The sequence below is a fragment of the Sprattus sprattus genome (genome assembly GCF_963457725.1).
Source record: "Sprattus sprattus genome assembly, chromosome: 1".
Classification (NCBI taxonomy): Eukaryota; Metazoa; Chordata; class Actinopteri; order Clupeiformes; family Clupeidae; genus Sprattus; species Sprattus sprattus.
Genome location: NC_137920.1, coordinates 27,585,410 through 27,608,950, shown reverse-complemented (window position 1 = coordinate 27,608,950; position 23,541 = coordinate 27,585,410). Strand labels below are relative to the sequence as shown.

Here is a 23,541-nt window from a genome sequence, read left to right as displayed (position 1 = left end):
GCTAGGTAACATTGTAAGTAGGCTCAGTTTTATGTTTTTAGAGGGTAGGTTGAGCTTTGAAGACATGTTGAGGCAAGAACTCGGTAATTGCAGGTGTTGCATAACCAGGCGAGGGCTTCCACATGTTTTATCATTGATCTAGAAGGCAGGGCAGGCCAGCTACTCTGTACAGAGGTGACTCTCTAGTGGCACGGAAGCATGTTTTTGTGCTGCTTGTTGCGTGCTTGGCTGGGCTCATACTACCTGACTCAGCATATTTTTAGCAGATTGTGGAGGCACATCGGTCCGCTCATGCAATTGACTCAAATTAACAACAACAGTTTTGCCCAACCAGCTTGATTATATTTCATTTAATTCGCTTACATAGAATTAACTGAACCGATTAAAATGCAGTTTCTGCCTCAAAGGGGTTTGGCCTATGCTAATGAGCATACCTTCATACCTTGTTTTGGAAGCCTAAAGCAGTTTTTTCAGACCCTGAAAGGCAAGTCGTCATAAATGATTTACCAGCATCGGCAGGTATTTTTTTCAAAGCGCCACAGCACTGAGCGTGATTTTCAATTCGCTGCGGCAACTCACACAGTCTCGGAACTCCAGCTCTTGAGGTTTCGAAGATGTTGAGTTATCTGTCCTTTTTATCAACGCAGACGTGGACACTGCTCCTGCTATTCCTGGGCCTGCTTGTGGTGTAAGTGAAAATGATTTGTTAAGTCCACAGAACATCGAATTGGTCATTCAAATGCTAGTAGCATACAGTGTGTTGTAAATAAATATGAGACCAAAACGTTTGTATCTTTGAAGAAAGAGTATCCAATATTAGCAAAAACTAGAAAAAAAGATGGTGATGACTTTTGCCATAGGTACGGATACTGGCCATATGGAGTCTTCAAGAAATTGGGGATACCCGGTCCAAAGCCTGTGCTATTTTTTGGAAATATGCTGAACTACACAAAGGTTGGTTTGTGTTCTAGACTGATACAAAATGTTGCTTCAGGTTAGTTGAAGGCTACTGATCAGTAAAGTCAACAGTGTAGGCAATTACTACGAGTTTAGATATGGAATACAATACAAACTTGTTAACCAGTGCTCTCCCTTCAGGGATTCCACAATTTTGACACGGAGTGTTTCCAGAAGTATGGCAAGATATGGGGGTAAGAAAGTTATTAATCACAGTTTTAAAAAAAGACACACCCAGCTGTCTTAAAGGTTTTGTGTAAAAGTGATTGGGTTAAATCATGATGAACTGACATAGCCAATGTTATTTATGTGTATTAAATGTTGATTTTCTTTCCCGTTGACACCAATCTTGTTTAAAAACTAACGTGGTTAATTTGAAGACTAAGTCTATCATTCCGTCTTGTATGCATGGAGAGAAGTAACACAACTGTAAAGAAATATTGCAGAACGTATGTAGTTAGCCGTCGGCTATGGTCTTAGAGGGGTGTTTAAGAGCAACTTTGTGGCCCACTCACAGACGACGCAATTCAGCCTTCTTCGCTGCTAGATCTTTGTTGTAGGGTTGGTGTGTCTCTGGCTTAACCCAACCAAAACAAATACGAACTTCAGACATTGGTGTCACAGCACAGCTACACCTGCCCTTTTCTTATTAGAGCAGGTGTCACAAAGATAGGCAGAGCAATGAGCACTTGAAGCCCCATTACACGACGCCACTGTCCCAAATACAAATCGCGTTTCGACACCCCCTAATGCAGGGGTCCCCAACCTTTTTTGCACCACGGACCGGTTTAATGTAGGGATTTTTTTCACGGACCGGCTTCAAGGTGTCATTTTACACGTCATCCATTTATATTGATGTGAATCATTCAATTGCACCCGTGAAGCAACCGCGAATTTGATAGAATGAAGCCCGGTCTGCTCATACACAAAAGCTAACATTAACGTTAGCTGGAGTTAATTTGCTGCCAACACCATTGTATTACAAACGTTAAGTGCATGACAAATACAACTCACCAAAACTCTGAATCAGTTGCTTGGTCTCCATGTGCCGAAGCAGTTGTAAAGGCTTCATTGGTGCTAGCTTGTCGCCACATATTAAACAGAGTGGAATTGGTGCGTGAGAATCACCTGTTGCGATAAACCCGTATTTTAAGTATGACTCCTGGTATTGTCTGTTGAAAGAAGCTTTCTTTTTTTGAGGTCGTAGGCTCCTCTTCTGGCTCCTTAGTTGGCTCTTTTCACCTTTGCAAAGAAGCTCTCCAAAGATGTTTTTTTTTTTTTTTTTTTTTTTTACTAATTTTCGCTAGTTTGTGGGCTTATGTGAGATTCTTTCTATGTCGTTTTATAAGCAGTATTTATTGTTACACCAGGTTTTTAATGCTCTTAGCTTGATTGTTCTCTCCCTTGTACGTCGCTTTGGACAAAAGCGTCTGCTAAATGACTAAATGTAAATGTAAATGTAAATGACGTATCACTTGAACGAGAAGCGTCTTGACGTGACAAAAGGCACAGGCGAATGTGACGTCCGGGAAAATCCGGTCGTTTTTCAAAATAAAACACCTTTCAGACGCTAATAATTAATACAGCGGAATTGATATAAATTATTTATTCTTTCTGTGCGGCCCGGTAACAAATGCCTCACGGACCGGTACCGGGCCGCGGCCCGGTGGTTGGGGACCACTGCCCTAATGGACAGAAGCCTAGTAGGCTACACGTGTATTTATTGACAAGCTGAAGGATATGGAACTGGCGACGACAACAGCAGAAGCCAAAGAAGGATGTCTACTTACAAGATAGAGTTCAAAGCTCAACATACATTCTTAAAACATAAACTTGAGCCTACTTACAATGTTACCTAGCAATAGCCAAACATAGTACTATGACATTAAGTCATCATCTTTATAAACGGCTTACTATAACTGGGTACAGTTTTGTTTACTAGTGGCAAAGGAAAGAAAAGTCAGGCTTTGAACCCACAGTAAGGAAGAGTAATGGACAACAGAACCGTTTTTTTCGTCGTCTCTGCCATGATAAAGAGAATACTGCAAATGAGAATACAGAGAATTATAGCTTGCACATGGGTCTTGTTGTTGTTGCGTGAGGTGGTGCCATGAAGCATTACATAGTTCTTGCCAGAGGTCTTGCTGCCTGTACCTCAAAGTTGCATTACAGTAGCACAAATGCCATTCTCTCTATTATGAATCAGTGTACCACCAAAATTATTTTGAAGCTGTTATTTGAAGGTAACATAATAGATATATAGATTATGTTACTATAACATCAATAACAAACAAATCTCCATCTCTATGTCTTTTTTATCGTGATTAATTGCCCAGCCCTACAAGCTGATCATATCTTGTACCATACCTTTTTTGCCTAGTAATAAGTCTGGCCTTTTTGTGTCTTGTTCTTCCTCCAGAATTTATGATAGCCGGCAGCCTGTTCTTTGCATCACCGACACAGAGCTGATCAAAACCATTCTCGTCAAGGAGTGCTACTCGATTTTCACCAACAGACGGGTAGGGTTGTGTGGCAGCTCAGGACACCTCTCTCCCACAACATCTCCTGCACTTTTCAAATATACTAAATCCTTACAATTAGATTTAGGGACAACAGAGTCTTGCAACTAGTGTCAAAACCATAAGCTGTCATTGATACATATATTCAAGAACTAGGCGTACTAAAGTCACCTCAACATACTTAGAAGACAGACGAGCACTTAATGAAATTAACACCCCAATGTTTTGCTGCTTTAAACCATTTAAATGTATTTATACTTATTTATTCCGGTTTTAGCTTCTACTTGTTTACCTGGTTTGTCTTCATTTACTGTGTTATTTTCTTTAAATATCTGTACATGTATTCCAGGACAAATTAGGTGAATCTGAATTTGAATGCACTCCATTACAGAATTTCCGCCTTAATGGACCCATGTATGATGCTGTGTCCATAGCTGAGGATGAAGACTGGAAAAGGATTCGTAGTGTGCTGTCTCCATCTTTCACCAGTGGCCGCTTAAAGGAGGTCTTTTTCTCTTTCTCTCTCTCTCTCTCTCTTTCATGATTCAGAGACGTTACAATTTTCAGAACATTTGAACACATTTATAACATTTGTCATCCACATGTGTCACCCTTCTGTGAATGTGTCAGTCACAATTAAATGTTTTTCTACCTAAATGCCTTCTTCTTTCACCAGTGGCCACTTAAAGGTTTCTTGGTCTCTTCTGTAACACTCTCTTTCTTAATCGCTCCTCCTCCACTGTCCTCCTTGGTGATAACCTTTTTATCATTAAGCTGCACCCTTGACAGCCCCCTATATAACGCAAAAGGCAGTATGATGAGGGAAATCTTATCATTTTATGACTGTCGTATCCTAATGGCTTGCCATGGGTGTGAGTGATAGGATGTCAAATGATTTGTTTTGTTTTAACAGATTTATTAGTCTGCAACATCTCACAACATGCTAAATAGCCATAGTTAATTATTCTGTGGTCGCAATGAAATCTTCTCAAAATAATTTTTAAATCATAGAGCATAAGATGGGCATTTCACACAGTAACTGATAGTCACCAAACCATAGTTTTAGTATGACCGGCATAACACATATAATTATTAATTATACTGAAAAATTGGGGTGACCGCTCTCTCCCTTTGCTACACTTTCCATATGATAACTCCATACTTACAGGGTCGTTGGAGACCAACACGTGTGTCTGTTTCTCACTCATCAGATGTTTGGGATCATGAAGACACACTCACACAACCTGGTGAACAGCATGAAGAAGGATGCAGATCTGGCCAAGGCATCAGACACTAAAGAGTGAGTGTTTCTGTGGACTAATTGGGCGGAATTCCAGGGGGAATATGACGTGTTGTCACAATAAGCAAGGCTTCCACAATATTACGAAGCCAAGGTTCTATTGGAACTCTTCACATTACTTTTACATTTATTAAGGACCATTTAGATTTGAAGAATACACCATTGTGTACTTGGGACCAGTCCGTTTCGTATACAGAATTTAAAGCAAAACATCCTGTTTTTAGGTACTTTGGGGCTTACAGCATGGATGTGGTGACCAGCACAGCTTTCAGTGTGGACATCGACTCCCTAAACAACCCTAAAGACCCCTTTGTCACCAACATCAAGAAAATGCTGAAGTTTGACTTGTTGAACCCCATCTTCCTGATTGTGGGTATGTATAGCCATGCATTGCTGTGCCTAGCATGCATATGGATGTGAATGTGTGAGTTGGAGTTTCACAACTGAATAGGAATATGGATGTGAAGAAGTCTGTAAAGAAGCTAGTTTGTGCTGCAGTGTCTTTAGGGAAATCAACCAGTGTGGTCTGTGGTCACATGTGCTGTTCTCTGTCTACCTTCAGCGTTCTTTCCCTTCATGGCACCTATCTTGGAGAGCATGAACTTTGCATTTTTCCCCATTTCTGTGACGGACTTCTTTTACGCTGCACTGCAGACCATTAAGGCTGAGAGGGTGACCAACTCTAGCAAGGTCAGTGATAGTCTGGATGACCTATAGATGACTGATACATGCACGTACATAGTATATACAAACATACTTTGCTTATATAAAACGTATTTATACACGTACATATATACATACATACTCTGCTGATTTAAGACTGATTTAATCACGTACATACTTTACTGATATATAGACGTGCATACAGTACCAGTCAAAAGTTTGGACACACCTTCTCATTTTTTGAGAAGTTTTTTCTTTACTTTTATTATTTTCTACATGGTAGATAACACTTTTTTTGTTTAGTTCATCATTCAATATGTGTTCTTTCGTAGTTTAAATGTCTTCAGTATTAATCTACAATGTAGAAAAAAATAAAAGTAAATCTACAATGTAGAAAATTATAAAAGTAAAGAAAAATGTTCTCCAAAAAAATTAAAGGTTGTGTCCAAACTCTTGACTGGTACTGTATATACTGACACACTCTACTGCGCGTCGGGGGTCTCTTCGTCCCGTCAGAATGTATTTTTCAATACTGTCTGGCGGACTATACAGTGTGTGTGTGTATATACATGTATATATATATATATACGTATATATATATATACATATATATATATATATATATATATATATATATACTGTATATATATAACACACCCACATGTATATATACTGTACACACTCTTACACAAACACACACACACAGTCTCTCACACACACACATATAGAGGATGATGAAATAAAGCTTTTAGAACGCTTACTCTCAGGCAATCACTACTATACTTTGCCAAGCCCCTGTTCCATTGCTCTATTTGCTGAAGGTGAAGTTCATCCTTGTGCCTGCATGCCTTTTAATGTCTGCAGAACCGAGTGGACTTTCTACAGCTGATGGTGGACTCCCAGGCTCCACAGAAAGAGGAACATGGACACGGGGACGTAACTAACAAAGGTATCGCCCCCTCTCTCTGAATGGCGGTGAACAAATAAATACCCCTCCATATTCTCTGACATTTCAGATAATTAGTATCCATGTGATTCTTACTGTTAATTGACTTTCAACAACTTTCTCATGACCATCTGTGTCCTTTACCTAGGATTGAGTGACCATGAGATTCTGTCTCAAGCAATGATCTTCATCTTTGCCGGATACGAGACAAGCAGTGCAACTATGAATTTCCTGTTCTACCTTCTGGCCACAAACCCAGATACCCTGAAGATTCTCCACGACGAGATTGATGAAGTCTTCCCAGACAAGGTCACCTTTCTGCCTCTGAGCCAGGGAGATATTAGATTTTTCGATAAAAAAAATGAATATTATATATATAAGTATTTCATAGTGGTGTAATCTTTGGTAAATAGAAGTAATGGTGAAGATAAATGGAAATTAGGATGTTGTTTTTTTTTTGTATCACACAAACAAAGCCAGTAATATGGTTAGCCTGTATTTGAGGACCTACACTGCGGTGTTCTTGTTGCAGCGTAGGCTGGGACTTCATAGGAAACCCTGAAACCAGTGGAGTAAGATAGTTGGACTGTGCAAGATTACTAGAGCAAGATATGTGCAAGATTACCAGTGCAAGATGTGCATGGCCCCCCAAAAGTTACTATCCTGCCAGATACTAATGTTCTAGGTTGCTAGGTTGATGCTGATGTTCTAGGTTGAGTTGTTGTGAGAACCGCTTGCACTCTTGTTGTTCTCCAGGCTGAGGTCAAGTATGAAGCTCTGATGCAGATGGAGTATCTGGACTGCGTGATCAACGAGACGCTGCGCCTGTACCCTCCTGCTGCTCGCCTCGAGAGGATGTGCAAGAAGACGGTAGACATCAGCGGTATCATCATCCCCAAGGGAATGATTGTCATGGTGCCCACCTATGCCCTTCACAGAGACCCAGAACTCTGGACTGAACCTGAGAACTTCAAACCAGAGAGGTACATGCGAAATGGGGAGAGGGGGAGATTATGGAGTAAGAAAGCTGTCAGAATGTTCGTGTGTATAAAATAGATGCGTGCATATTTTTTGAAGTTGAGCAGAAAATATATATTTGTAAACTGTTGTGGAGGATTCTGAGTATTATAAACTAATTCACAATAAGAAGATGGATTACAAATGCTGGTTTCAGTGCGATTTAATTGCAGATCTTTAAGCCACAATTAGAGAAAAACCACCGGCAGCAATTCTGCAGAGCTGCGTTCGCGGGCTCATATTTAAAAACATAAACAGACACTCCCATCTTCCTCAGGAGTGGTTGAACTCCTCACCCAATAAAATGACCCCCTGTAATCTAACTCCAACCAATCAGAAGGCTGTCTAATGACCCTCCCCTTCTAACTCATCTTTACACGTTTGCTGTGTGTGTGTGACTAAAAACCCCTTGAACTAATTAAATGATGTTATATTTCTTCTTACTTAATTGTTACAATCCATCATAATTCCCCCCTTTGTGTCTGACCAGACACACTAAACATAATCTTCATTACTCTATCAAATACACACTATCAATCCCCTATATGATGAAACAATTACCTTTGAACTCCTATAAATCAAAACCCATTTTTAGCATTATTTTAAACAGTCCATTCACTCCCTCTAAACAAAATTTAACTAAAACCCCCTATACTATACCACAGTCTCATTAGGGCAGTCCTAAATGAGCACACAGTAATGTTTACATTCTCAGGTGGGCAATATACGTTCACATAAAAACATACAATACAAAACAATAAACATCCAGTCATGTATGCAGTGTTGTGCCTTTGAAACAGTCCTTATGTGTATGAATGTCCTTTCTGGTATTCTTGACATCCTAGATGGCATTTCCTTGACCTCACAGGCAAGAGCGAAAACCCCTTTTTCTTCAATCTTCAAATTTATATCTTGGGGAAATTCTCTTGCTGCCTCGTCTTCGTACGACGACACCCCTTTTCGCGAGCTGTGAGTGACATCATGCATCTCTTATTCTCATTTCTGATACAGTTGTGTATAACATGAAAGTCCCATTCATGTCTTGCTGTCACTGCCGTCCAACCGGTAAGATGAATCTCAACGGCGATGATGATGATGGCCTGGTCCTTGCATCATGTCACTGGCTCCCTTGCGTTCCTTGTCCTCTCTCTGCTACTTTTCTGAAAACCAAACAGAAAAAAACTACACCAGTATCACGAAGTCTATAGAATATCCTTCATTTAACCAATACAAACAAAACTTAAAAACATATAGGAATAAACAATTCAGCTCCAGTTGTGAATGCAATGTTATGCAGATGATCCGTCCTAATATGTATGTATGTTCTGCGCCGTTGTATAATTGTTGTAGATGTCCCACAACAAGCATCTCCTTCAAGTTCCACTGATGAGGCCTTCCATCTGATTCCGCCAGAGAGCATTCTCTGAAGATGTCCCATCAGGCTCCTTCCCTCAAGGATGGGACCCATCCATCTTCTGCAGCATATCCATGACCTTGGCAACCTCTCAGCCAGGTCGAGTTGCATCCAAATGGTCCCCAATAGAGCATCAGCTCCTTTGAATCGTGGTCGTCCCACCGCCTAGTGATCCTACGCCCTGCAAAACAGTTGACACAGTACAACACAATTAATCCTTCTACCTCCCAGCCCTATTGGCTGGAGGCTCCACGGTTTTAAGAACCTTAACCCATAAACAGTCTCCCGACTGGACCAGTCCATATGCGTCCACCTGTGTATACATAATTTCAAAGATTAAAAACAATCTATACACATTATTTTCACATATTTCCTAGACATACTTCAAAAGTGTGTTGTACAATATCCAGAGCTTGCATTACTTTACTGCCTATTTCCCATAAATGTATTATTGCTATACTATACTATTCCCAAACTGCTTGAATAAAACAAAGATTCCACATAAAACATATACTTACCTGCAAGTGTGCTGAACCATTCTTCAGTAACTCCCTTCGCACACTCACACCCCCATTCCTTCCTTGACATTCACACTTCCAGCTGCATTTCCTCTCCATTCACACCTCTGTTATATGCAGCTGACAAACATTCAGTTTTTCCACTCACATGCTCCTTCAATTAACTCTCGTGTCCCAGCATGACTGCTCCTTGTAGACTTAAAAACTTCCCAGTAGTTTACCTAGTTACCTTACATATAAATATAAACCATTTCATCTTATCCATAATTATTCTCTACTCACCATAACTTCAGTTCCTTAACCCATTGGCGCCGGATGCTGCGTAGCGCAGCATAGGCTTTCCTGCCGGTTGCTGCGTAGCGCAGCATAGGATTTGTAGCTGCCAAATGTGAGGACCTGCCTGATGTGAGGCCGCATGCGCAAACTTTGCGACACTATTGTAGTACAACGAGCCAGGTAATGCCGGTGGTGTAGGCTACAGCATGAAGTGGAATGAGAAGCGCATTTGTTTACGTTTGAAATCCACCAAGGTTTATGATGTTAAGCTTCATGTTTATTGAATTATTAGTTAAGCAGTGCATTCATTAGCCTACTAGTAACAGTAATACAACATAGCCCCATATGTTGACACTGAGCCATATGCTGTAAACCGTTGACAAAATTATAAAACACTACGTTAAATAAACCTACATTATGCGTTAAGAGAAGCCAGATACGTTGATATTAAACCATGTATGAGAATGCACGTCTTGGATAGTTTGCTCCTGAGCCTTCTGCCGTAAACCGTTTGTGTTTGCGCATGCGGACTCACATCAGGCAGCGGCGGACTCTAGACATCCTATTGGCGGACTCACATCAGGCAGGGTCCTCACATTTGGCAGCTACAGGCTTTCCTGCCGGTTGCTGCGTAGCGCAGCATTTTGTACACGTGCTGTTTTCATGACGAATGCAGCGTATAACTCACTCTGGTTGGTTAAAATTACACATGGGAGGGGTCTTAAGGCTTTGCTAAAGATCAGATGACCACCAAAATGAACTTTGGTTGGCTGAAAATCACGTCAATCAATCAGATAGCCACGCGATATTCTGTGCTTGTTTTCAGTGATACCATGCTGGCTAGCGAGAAGTAGCAGTGAAGAAGTAGCAGTGAACATGGAGTATTTTGATAGCGATGTCAGTGATTTCGACATAGATTTTGAAGGATTTGAGACTGAGAGGGAGAAGGATAATGACTTTGTGTCAGAGGATCCATTAGATACGGCACAGGAGTGGGATTTTGTGGGCACGGAAGGAGAGGAGGAGGGATTCCAGGTGGACTGGACAACCGGCAATGATCTGGAGGTAATTATTTATGTTTTGTTTTCTTGTGCGATCTTCCGAGTTCTCTTCTCTTAGAAAACGGAATGGGCAGTAATGATAGTGGTGCTATAGCGATTACTAATGGTGATGATGGTTGATAATATATACATGCAATAATGTTAGTTATAGATACAATAATGGCATAATGAATAAATAGCATTTACATTTAGCAGACGTTTTTGTCCAAAGATTTTAGATAAGAAAAATAACGTGGAGAACTGTATAGCATAATACATCATAATGAATAGTAATACAATTATGAATAAATATAAATACTATAAATAACATTGATGGAACTGGAAATATACTATTCTGTTAGTGTAGCTTTATTGTGTATCCAACTTGAATGTGTAGTCCCTGTCTGTGCCTCAAAGAGACCTGAACAATTGGCATATGAACACCTATAACCCCTATACCCTATAGACAGTCTAGTAGGCCATTGTCTTAGCACCAGCTGAGAGGGTGGGTCTCATAATAATACAATGATTGAATGCTTTGCCATACGTTTTTACAGATATCTCCATCTCCAGGATAACGTTAACCCCGCCATGGCTTCATGCTCCATGTGAACTGCGAGGCCAGCTCCACCCCAGGATGTCTCCATCCCTCTCCTCTCCTCCCTCCCCATTTATCTTTCCCCCTCTCTCCCCCTCTTCCCCTCCCTCATAATGTTTGCATACTTGAAAATTGTATTTATTGTATTTTATATCATTGATTTATATTGTTTTTGTGTGTTTGAGAGTTTTTTACAAATGTTATTGTTGTTTGTGTGCTCAGGGAGCAGGTTTTAATAAAACCTGCTGTTCTTACCTTCACAATGCATCTTATTTCATGTTTCTAAGTGCTACAGAGGCTTAGATATTAAGGTTTTTGTAGACGTTGACAATTCTTACTGTTTTCTCAGAAAACCCTCAGGAAATGAGGTACTTTCTCATAGAATAGCATAGGATTTAACAGGCGTTTTTAGCAGGCGTTTTAGGCAGAAATGGGTTAAATAAACTACCATCAGTTTGGCTACAGTATCTCCCCCACAGCTCATGACACTTACCATCTCTTGGCTTCAGTTCTGTCATCAGACATACCTTTACCCATCATATAAATATATCCATCACTCTTCTGTAATGTCTATGTTAGTTATACCTTATCATATATAGTACACTACCTGTACACTTATACCTTTCAGTATAATACATCCAGGAAACAATGAAATTCAGCGGCCCAATCCAGGGCTTTCACCTTTATTTTACCGCTGAGCTCAGGTAATCAAATTCCTGAACCATAAAAAGAATAAAGAAGCATATCAGTGAGTATTACCTGTACTCACACCCCATAACATGCCCCAAGGTCGATCTTTACTCCTTTATTCATCAATATAGATGCTACAACCGTAGCATTATGCAAAATTTTACTTCCCATATATGAATGACCAAAAACCCATAAATCTAATTTTCTGTATCCTCCCCCCTTACACACTTAAAACTAAAAGTGTGTAAATAGACAAGGCAGATAACATGTATGAAGTTGCCATGTGGCCACAATAGCAACTCCATATTTTAACACGCCTGCTTTTTTAACCCTTTTGAAATATGTTTGGTCTATTCCCCTGACCTAATGTCATCACATATGTACAGAATATAATTTTACTACTAAGCTTGGCTTTAACTGAATTGTTGAGGACACTGTTTTAGCAAGACATCATGCACACATGGCCTTTCAAAGCATGAAGGCACACCCCCCTTAGTTACATTATAATTACAAAGGCTGACGTTGGTAGGCTCGAATACTAAAGTACCCCACTCACACCTGGATCAATAATCAAACCATTTCTTCCCTACTTCCCATCAACCAACGAAAACACAAACCATCTCTCCACTTTCTTGAGATTCTTTTCACCAATCCTGTAAGACACTTAAAATCACTGTTATTTTCACATACATATTTCCTCACAACAACCTTAAATATTTTCAATCCATCCCGCAACCTGGTTCCAGGTTCCACTGTGCTTGCGCACAGCTTCTCTCTCTGTCACTCCTCTCATCTGTATGTGAAAACTAAGCGAAACATTACATCTCCTATTCCTCTTTCTCTATATCTCTTTTAACTTTCCATTTACCTTCCCATTCTTACTTTACATTACCCTCTCATTCTTACTTTCTTTGTCTACCCATTGTCCACTTTCTTCTATCTTTAAATGCACATCTAATTTCCCTGTTCTTAATGTTATTTCAGGATTTATCTTATGTGTTACCCCCTTATTTATTACATCTTTTATTCCTAGTTCATATTCTAACATCAACTTCTTACACCATAGCATAATTCATATAATTCCTATCCTTGCTTATAAATAAACCCTTCTGTCTCATCAACCAGTTCCACAGCGTTCTACTACAACCCCCGATGCCCTCGCATATTCTAATCTCCTTCACTCTCTCTCCTGCTGTTTGGCCTGCAACAAAGAGATTTCAACACAGATCATTATCAAACAGTTTTAAACCAGAACCCCTAACCTAACTAACTATATACCACAATATTTATATTGTAATTAGAATCACATTCTTGTATTCTAGCTGCAACTATCCAACTTCCAGCATTTATCCAATATAAAATTCATTTTTCAACCCAATATGCCTTTCATCATTAACATGTATTTCCCCAGTAAACCTAATTTCATATTCTTAAACTGTTAATAATCCCATGTGTGAAACTCAAAACATACCACTAGCAAGGAGCAATCACCAACCCTTATAATTCATTATCCAATATTCATATAGCCATACTTTATCCAATTATTCAATTATTTATTTTTTATTCCCACTAAGTCCTATTCATAATCCAATTCCAATCACTATACCAATAAGATAAACCCCTAATTTCATTCTACCAATCTACAATCCTCAATCAACACCCATGTAATTAACATTTTAATAACTAAAACTATTCCTTCATGACCATCATATAAACAGTATGGATTCCTGCAAAGTTCACTCATTGTATATTACTCCCCAGACTCTCTCACTCAATCACTCTGACTCCTTGAGGCTCCCCCGTTAAGCGACCTGAATGTCTGATTTGCATTAAGGTGTTATCCTGTGACACTTTCACGTCACCTTTTCCTAATCCATTCAAAGGCAGCCACATGCTGGCAATGGCTCTCATCATCATTTTACCAACATCGCTCTCCTTAAACCCAAGACCCACTTTAAGTGTAACGTGTGGTGTTATGTTTCCAACATCACGGGCTAAAGTGTACAACGATGGGTCCAATCTTACCAATGCTGCCACGCCTTCAGGTCCCACAACTATACACTTAACCTTTAGCCAAACCACCGTCCTTCCATATAATGCCTCTCTCCATTTCTCATCGCACTCATCATTCCCTCCTGTACCAATAACATCTTTTACCATAACAGCACAATGTATTTGAACACAATGATTTCTGAGACTCCCATGCCACTTATAAATAACAGGTCCCCACTCATTCCAAATCCTTTCTTCCCATTCTAAGCCAAATAAACCTATCCAATACATCTGTTTAACTTGAGATGAAATGGGTTCTTTTAAATCAATAACCCGGTGTTGTTTCTCTCTCCCATCAAACTGAATTAAACCTGAATTTAACAATGACCCTTAATACATGGAGCCAAAACCACCGGGTTTACCCACCTGTGGCTTAATGTCTCTATGTTCTCCCACCTCCTGTCTGTTAACACAATGTCTAGAAATATGTCCCATTTGGCCACAAACCCAACACTTCCGGGGCTCATCTCTTTTTCTCTGTCCCATTCCAATGCCTGGCCTGCTGCTGCTGCCTGCTCCACCCCCTCTGTGTCTTACCTGACTATCTCCCCACTCTTTGGCCTGATTCTTAAGATGAGGCTGAGGTGGCCGTTCCCAATATGGCCGCCTATGTATTTGTGGTGATGGATCATGTACTATTTGTGAAAATGGTGTTGTCCGCTGTGCCTGGGCAAATATGCCTATTCGCAGTGCCTGTACTTGACCCTTTTTTATCCCTTCCTCCTCTTTCAACTGGTTCTGAACCCACTTCCTCTGTCTTTCACCAGCTTGTTTTTTCAACTCAGCATCAATCTTCCTCTGTGCATTAACAAAATGAGTAACAGTATCTCTAAATTCAGCCTTTGACATAATTGCAATCCGATCGTTTTTCTCCAGTTTTTCTCTCACCAACACTGGAAGTGCTTCAATAATGGCCTTCCTCATTAATTGCTGCATCCCCTTATCAATATGTACGTCTGTCTCCATTTGCACACGCCAGTACGCCTCAGCCCCTTCCAAAAATGCAGCGGGAGTTTCATCTGATCTTAACCTGTTAATAGACAAACTTGACAGAGACAACTTATTCGGGTACGCCACTCTCAGAGCTCTCCACACATTGTTTCTGTAATTATCGAATGATGCCTCATTCACCAGTGAGTCCCCCATAATGCTTCCTAGTCCCACTCTATCCAACACCTCGGTAGCCGTCTTTTTATTGAGAATCTGATTTAGTAACATCTTAATGTCTCCTATAGCTAAACGCTTCCCAATCATCTCCGCTTCAAACTTTCTTATCCACATCCCCGCTCCCTCTTGTAAAGTAGGAAGCCGTAATAGTAAACCGTCCAAATCTGTGTGCCCGAATGGCTGGTATTGAGAACCAGTTCCCTTTGTAATTAAAGGCATAATCAAATCCACTTTCCTGACTGGTGACTTCATACAATCTCTCTCCCTCTCTTCCTTCTCCTTCTCCATCACCAAATGTTCTAACTGTTTAACCTTGTGTTTGATATTCCTCATTTCGGCTCTTTGTTTCTCCAAATACAAATCCATTCTAAGCATCTCCTGTGCCCCTGCTGTTAACTGACCATCATCCTCATCTCCCTCCACATCTTCTGATAACAGAGGAACTACCCCCACTTCTAAATTAACATTTTCACTCCTCTCAGACATGTGGCCTGGCAAACTGTCCTCTGTCTTGCTCACGCATTCCTCCAGATCAAACAATTCCCGGGTCATCCACTCTTCTCCAGCCCCCATATCACCTTCAGCTCTTTCAGTCCCTTCTGTAGATTGTGATAAATCTTGCCTGTGCTTAATTTCCTTTTCTTTAGCAACTGTCATAAACAATGTTAAAGTATATAACTCCTTCTGTCTTTTCATTTTCCTCTTTCTACTTTTATCCTTAATTTTGTAATCCAAGATTTTACCCTCCATCTGAGTTAAAAGCTTTATATCACATGAACCCTGATCAGGCCATGAAATGTTGTGGTTTTCAGTTCTCTTTGACCATTTTTTACAGTGATGCCTTACCAACTTTCCATCTAATGGATATAATTCAATTACTACCTCTAAAGGCGTATGTTTTACTTCCACTGAAGCCATCTCAAAATAAAACTATCAATTGAACTTTTAACAACTGCACGTGAGATCTGAGGAACCACCTTCCCCCCTTACAGAAACACAGGCTCACAAAGAAATACTTCCTTGGATCTGAAAATCCCACCTTTCCTAAACAAAGGAGTATACAACACACCTCCACGTGGACAACAAAGAAATGCAAATACACCCCACTTCGCAATAATATATATTCTCCAACTACAAAGTTTATATAACTATGAACTTTCGTTTTTAAAGTATATATAGTTACCACGTCTCCTAATAATAATCCAACCACACTATTCACAGTATTCCAATCTAAATCAAGCCTTCAGCCAACAATACAAGTCGAGTCTTCGTTTTTAAAACCCACGTGTATACAAAATGCTTACCTCCTCACAGACAAATAACAGCCAGCCTAGTATTGTTATTTCCAACAACACACAAATCTCCTTCGTGTCTACAAAGTGTCAATATGCGTCGCCGGTACTAATATCAATGTATTAGAATAATAAACACGTTAAACAGTACGTCGCTCGTGTTTTAATACCACAAATTCAAGCCTTCGTCCTGAATAATCACGAAATCAACCAATTCCTACCCATAAACAAGACGAATTAACCCGAACTGTGTTCTATGGTTTCAATAAGGATTACAACGGCAATTTACAAGCTCATTACAACTAGCCATCCACCCAGATTTTTACCTGGAATGAACTGAAATCTCGTTGCGTTCATATACTGTCAAAATATTCTAATAACAATTCAAAATGACTTGGCTCCTGAATCCCTTCAGTAAGTTTATCAAGTTAAATGCAAAATATGGCGATGTGATATTAATATAATTACCAGAAAGATTTTCACAGCGTTCGTCATCCACACGAGTAGGCTGCTAGATCTTAACTGCAAGCTAGGAATACAATTAACTATCATTCACACACATGCACACTATGGAGCAATCCCTAAATACTCCGTTTTAAGCACTGCTTTTTACAGAGATCTTTAATTATCTCATAACAGTGAAATATCCCTATCACACAAATCCCAAACAAACGTTCCTTTTTCAACCCTCGCAGTCACACACTCACACAACGCGTAGATAATAAAAAAATCCTATCTCCCGTGAGATTTAGCCTTCCTGGCTTAGGACTTACTACCAGCCTCCGTGGCTGTAGGCCTATTACTTTCCCTTTTTTACCGTCAAACAAAAGAAACCCAAGAATAAAAAAAAACTACAACCACACTGAAACTTCCCATCTACAATCCAAACTCCACACGGTCCTTTTTACTGAAGACAATACGAGAGCACACACAACCCACTTCGAAATCACACACTACTGCATTCACTTACCTTTAAATTTAAGCGAGGCCTTTTGCAGAATGCGAGCGAATTCAAGTGTGGGCTGAGTTTGATTTCTCCGTCTTTTCAGTATCCCGTCGTGGTCTACCAAAATATGTTGTGGAGGATTCTGAGTATTATAAACTAATTCACAATAAGAAGATGGATTACAAATGCTGGTTTCAGTGCGATTTAATTGCAGATCTTTAAGCCACAATTAGAGAAAAACCACCGGCAGCAATTCTGCAGAGCTGCGTTCGCGGGCTCATATTTAAAAACATAAACAGACACTCCCATCTTCCTCAGGAGTGGTTGAACTCCTCACCCAATAAAATGACCCCCTGTAATCTAACTCCAACCAATCAGAAGGCTGTCTAATGACCCTCCCCTTCTAACTCATCTTTACACGTTTGCTGTGTGTGTGTGACTAAAAACCCCTTGAACTAATTAAATGATGTTATATTTCTTCTTACTTAATTGTTACAATCCATCAAAACTCTTACAAACACGAAATGCAACTTCACGTTTAAGATTTCTTCATTACGAATACGAATTCACGAATTACAAACACGAAATGCAACTTCACGAATACGAATTCACGAATTCAGAACAAGAAATGCAACTTCACATTTACGGTTCCTTCAGTACGAGTACGAATTCACAAACGTGACTAAACTGTCAAAAATACGTCACCACTTCCATACGTCACCACAGACATTATTATTGAGCAGAGGATACATCGATCCCACAGGTTAGATTAGCAAAGTTCGTTGATGTTAGGGGACGTCGTTTAGCTTTCCACCTGCGAGATATAACGATTACCTAAAGTAAACCTAAATTTGAGCGGGTAACAATCGTTCACAACTACAGATAACAACTTCAGCCATATTCTGTTACTACCTGTAGGCTACTACTTACAATTTCACTCCCTGCATCATTTACTTTGAGCTAAACTCCATGGCTATTATCATGGCTGTCGTTGAATAGACATTACAAACAAATACATTGTAACGCTGGTTGCACAGGTTGAAGACGCAGACCGCTACGATTGACTGACACACAAACACACATTGTTCAAATCATACGCTGGACCCTTTATTAGTATTTCAGCATGGGTTTAGTTAATGATCAGGCTATAATAGGATCACATTGGTTATGTAATCGCTGACAACCGGGACAATTTCACAGTGGTTGGTGTAAACCGGGACATTTTAGCGTCCCGACAGGTTTTTTCCGGGATCGGGAGACGCAACTCAAAATCGGGACGGTCCCGGTAAAATCGGGACGTCTGGTCACCCTAATCTAGCAGCATGCCATGATTGGCTTTCAGTTGAATTCAACCAGCATTAAAAGCAAACAGAACAACTTCAAGCGAAATAGACTGAATTGGCATCTATAGCCTATGTAAATAATGTTAATGTGCTTTATGGGTAACCTTACTGAAATATCTGATATTTCAGGAATCACTGTTGACTAAATTATTTGGAAGCCTGTTAACCCGAATAGTGGAGATAGTGGATCGGCCACATTTGGATCTGGACTATTTCCAGTACGTCATCAATCAGGAGGCATTCATTTTCACTTCTGCATCCACGGTCACTGACATACCCTCTTACGTTGTTGGCATTCTCAAAAGGCAGTGCATGTTGTACATCCAACAGGCAGTGCATCCAAAAATGTCACTATTAATATTCAAATTCCCATTCAGCATGGCCAGAGCACACTTAAAAGTTGGTTGCCTAGTCGTTGGGAGGTGGGACTGGGAGCACTCTGACCCTCACCCGTGGCGATAATATAAACTCAGCCTTCAGCTTCATGCCTGCGGCCGAACCACACCCGCGAGGATGTCCACAAACAACCTCTCACATGTTATTCTGCTTAGATATATACAAGACTTTTTCGGTTACGGAAACACGGGCTTAATGTCAAACATTCGGATTAATCCTTGGATACACGGGAGGGTTGACAGAAATATCACCCAAAAAGTATGTCAATAAAAAGTACAAAAGGGCTACAGTTGTACATCAGCATACTATTACTAGACACTTTAGAACCAAACCGTCTCTGCTAACGTTACTACTACCACGTTACACCAACACTGTAGCCTACATGAACATGATCACAATACGTTAACGTTATCGTTATATCTCGCAGGTGGAAAGCTAAACGACGTCCCCTAACATCAACGAACTTTGCTAATCTAACCTCTGGGATCGATGTATCCTCTGCTCAATAATAATGTCTGTGGTGACGTATGGAAGTGGTGACGTATTTTTGACAGTTTAGTCACGTTTGTGAATTCGTACTCGTACTGAAGGAACCGTAAATGTGAAGTTGCATTTCGTGTTTGTAATTCGTGAATTCGTATTCGTGAAGTTGCATTTCGTGTTTGGAATTCGTGAATTCGTATTCGTAATAAAGAAATCTTAATCGTGAAGTTGCATTTCGTGTTTGTAAGAGTTTACAAATATTTATTTTCTGCTCAACTTCAAAAAATATGCACGCATATCTATTTTATACACACGAACATTCTGACAGCTTCCTTACTCCATAGGAGATCTACTGAATTAAGTTTACAGTATTCCTGAGGATTGCTTACAGAATACAAACAATTGCTATTATCAAAATAACATTCAAGCTAAAATGTTGACTTCACTTTATAACAGTAGTTTAGGATTTTTTTTCTATTCTCATGTATTTTGCAACTGTCTCATGTCATTCCCTCAGGTTCAATAAGGAGAACAAGGACACCATTGACCCGTACTCGTACATGCCGTTCGGAATGGGCCCCAGGAATTGCATCGGGATGCGTTTCGCTCTCATCAGCATGAAGTTGGGCATTGTGGAGCTGCTGCAGAGATTTACCATCACTACCTGTGCTGAGACCGAGGTGAGAGGAACACCTTCATTTGTGATTAATCATCAATTTGCTGACTTGTTTGAAAGTATTAGATTTAAATGGCCACATCGGTGATCATTTTGGTGATTAACATTGATTTTGATGTTCTATGGTGATGATGCAAGTCTCTTTAACTCTTGATGTAATACTCAGGATTGATTATTATTGATTACTAATTTCCCCAATCATCCCTCAGATTCCACTGGAGTTGGACTCCGTGGGTCTCATGGCTCCAAAGAGACCCATCAAGCTGCAGCTGGTCCATCGGTCATCTGGGGCGCAGCTGAATCCCAGAGGCTGAACGACCACATGCACCGGATGTCCCATCAGACCTGTCAGTGCTGCTGTCAGTTGATTCACCCAAATGGAAAAACTTTTGTATAAACAAAATCAGTGGTTTCACACACATAATTATGGCCCCTTTTTTATGCAGTAACATATAAAAAGTATACGTTTCGTATATATGACCTACCTTGCACTTTGGAGGGCATATTGCAATTTAAGGATGGAATCTGTAAGCTCTTTCCCTCTGATTTATCATGCAAGTGTTGTACGTGACAAATGTGATCCAAATATGTTTTCCAGACCTTTTCTATATGAGCCGTGATTTTTAAACTTCCCATTGCTCCACAATGGATTATTCCAATCTGTCTTGTTTTTCTGTGATTGTAAACTGACTTTGTAATTATGTTGTGGCCCCAGCTCCAGTGGGGATCGTTTCCAGCCGTTGTATCCTAAAGGACATAGACTTTAGGTTCGAGAAATAGGCTTGTTGACCTGGGCTCGTTCTATGTTGCTGGAGTTGTAAATGCATTTATCTAATCAGATGTTGTTTACAGAACTCTAGCTATCACTCAGCAGACATGATTGAATGATCTAACCTTTGCTCTGATCTTGTGGGTTAATAATGTCCTCTCACCTCCATGGAAGGCTAATCAAGGCACTTATGATGCTTGCAGACATCTTTTTTTTTCTTTTTGCAGCTCTATGTTCTCAATGAATTGTGAAATACACTGACTTTTTTCTTCCCATTTTGTGTCTGCTTATTTATGCATGTTACTGTCTTTGGGGTGAATATGTTGTGTGTGGTGGTATCTAAAGCTGCAATCTTTGATCCTGGCTAAAGGTTGTTGGTATTTGAGATCAAGAGCCAATCAAATACACCCCTCCCTCCTGTGCCCCTTAAACTTTGCTGGTGCATGAGCGCCCTCTATTGGTGATTTGTCCAAACTACTTTGCTTTCATTAACAGAGATGGACTGAGGACCTAGTGGAATGTGAACATAATTTGCTCTATTCGACAAAAGCTGTAATAGATTATTATCAAGGACTAACTGTCTGAGAATAGCGTTAAACTTCCCAGGGACTTGAGTCCTGGTGATTTCACAACCATATGCAAGTGCGCACATTCTTATCAGTGCTAAGAGTCTGTGCTACTGTGCACAAAGGTTCCACAACTGTATCAATTAAGTATGTGTGTGTGTGTGTGTGTGTGTGTGTGTGTGTGTGTGTGTGCGTACGTCCCCGGAAAACAGCACTTCATAGGGCAAGCAAGAACCCCTAATTTGATCAGATTCTAACATGAATTTGCAAAGAAGTACATAACGCTGGACATAATAAACACAACCAAAAGTAACAGAACGATTAAAATGTGCAGAGAGCTCTTCCACGTGGAATAGTATCATCCCTTTTTTCTTGTTGTATTGAACTTTTGCTTCCAATTCATATAATGTATCTGTCCTGTTTATCTTTATTATGACACGCCTTGCGACAGCGAGAACCGTAGGGCATAGGAGGGCCAAATTGTTCTTGTATGCTTGTGTTAAGGGGCCATGTCAACCCATACCATAACCAGTCATTACATGTATAGCGCCACCTAGTTAAAAATGTGTCTCTCTATTTCTATCTATCTATAATCTATCACAAATAATTCCTTTAATACATAAAAATGAAACACAAACCAATTTACACACACAAAAAACACAACAACACACAAACACACTGACAACAATGACTCATTCTGTGCCTAAACCTACTGAACAGTTCGGCGGTCATATTTTGTAACGCTTTGCGTTACGTCTAGTTATTTATTATTTAATTTAATATTATTTATTTTATGTTGTTTTATGGCTGATGTGATGACCACTTGTCTGTATGTTCTTGTATATAGTGTATCGCAATAAAAAAAATCTTAGGGCACGCAAAAAATGGAACCTGGTTAGAAATGATTGACCCAAGATGACATAAATGTCTTTGTGTCAGAGCACTACAACACTGAACGGGACATTTAACAAGCAGGAAGTATTCATATGTAAATCCTGCTCTAGAGCTAAAGATGCTGAGTTACCTGTCCTTTTTATCAGCGCAGACGTGGAACTGGGAAACAAAGCCAGATCAGAGCTACTTATGTGCCGCCATGTTGCTATGTTGATGACCATAATTTAAAAATGCAGTCAGTGATGTTCTCATATTGATTAAGTGGACCATTAGCAATAAAACTTAAATTGGTTAAAAAAATAAAAAAAAAAGGCAAGTCGCTTATTCGATGTGTCATATAGTGCCTCTGGAAAGTATTCACAGCGCTTCACTTTTTCCACATTTTGTTATGTTACAGCCTTATTCCAAAATTGATTAAATTCATTTTTTTCTCAAAATTCTACACACAATATCACATAATGATAATGTGAAAAAAAAAATGATTTATTTATTAAACATTAAAAACTAAAAAAATCTCATGTACATAAGTGTTAACAGCCTTTGCCATGACAGTCAAAATTGAGCTCAGGTTCGTCCTGTTTGCACTGATCATCCTTGAGATGTTTATACAACTTGTTTGGAGTCCCCCTGTGGTAAATTCAGTTGATTGGACATGATTTGGATCGGCACACACCGGTCTTTATAAGGTCCCGCAGTTGACAGTGCATGTCAGAGCACAAACCAAGCCATGAAGTCCAAGGAATTGTCTGTAGACCTCCGAGACAAGATTGTATCGAGGCAGAGATCTGGAGAAGGGTACAGAACAATTTCTGCAGCATTGAAAGTCCCAATGAGCACAGTGGCCTCCATCATCCGTAATTGAAAGACGCTTGGAACCACCAGGACTCTTCCTAGAGTTGGCCGCCCGGTGGGGGAGAAGGGCCTTAGTCAGGGAGATGACCAAGAACCCGATGGTCACTCTGACATCTGTTCCTGTTACTCCCATCAGGGAAAAGGTTCAGATCAAAAAAGGCACGCAC

The 23,541-nt window shown here is 40.0% G+C and overlaps 1 protein-coding gene across 1 annotated transcript; it reads left to right on the top strand.

Annotated features, from left to right (window-relative positions):
* Positions 1-614: 614 nt before the first annotated feature.
* LOC308366745 (cytochrome P450 3A30-like) lies at positions 615-20,607 on the top strand (the record flags this gene model as incomplete). The annotated part of the gene is made up of 13 exons (XM_080840488.1): positions 615-688; positions 861-954; positions 1,099-1,151; positions 3,377-3,476; positions 3,868-3,981; positions 4,688-4,776; positions 5,001-5,149; positions 5,339-5,466; positions 6,304-6,388; positions 6,534-6,694; positions 7,142-7,368; positions 20,135-20,297; positions 20,503-20,607. The coding sequence occupies 13 exons, from the start codon at positions 615-617 to the stop codon at positions 20,605-20,607; spliced, it is 1,542 nt and encodes a 513-aa protein (XP_080696614.1).
* Between the last annotated feature and the right edge of the window lie 2,934 nt (positions 20,608-23,541).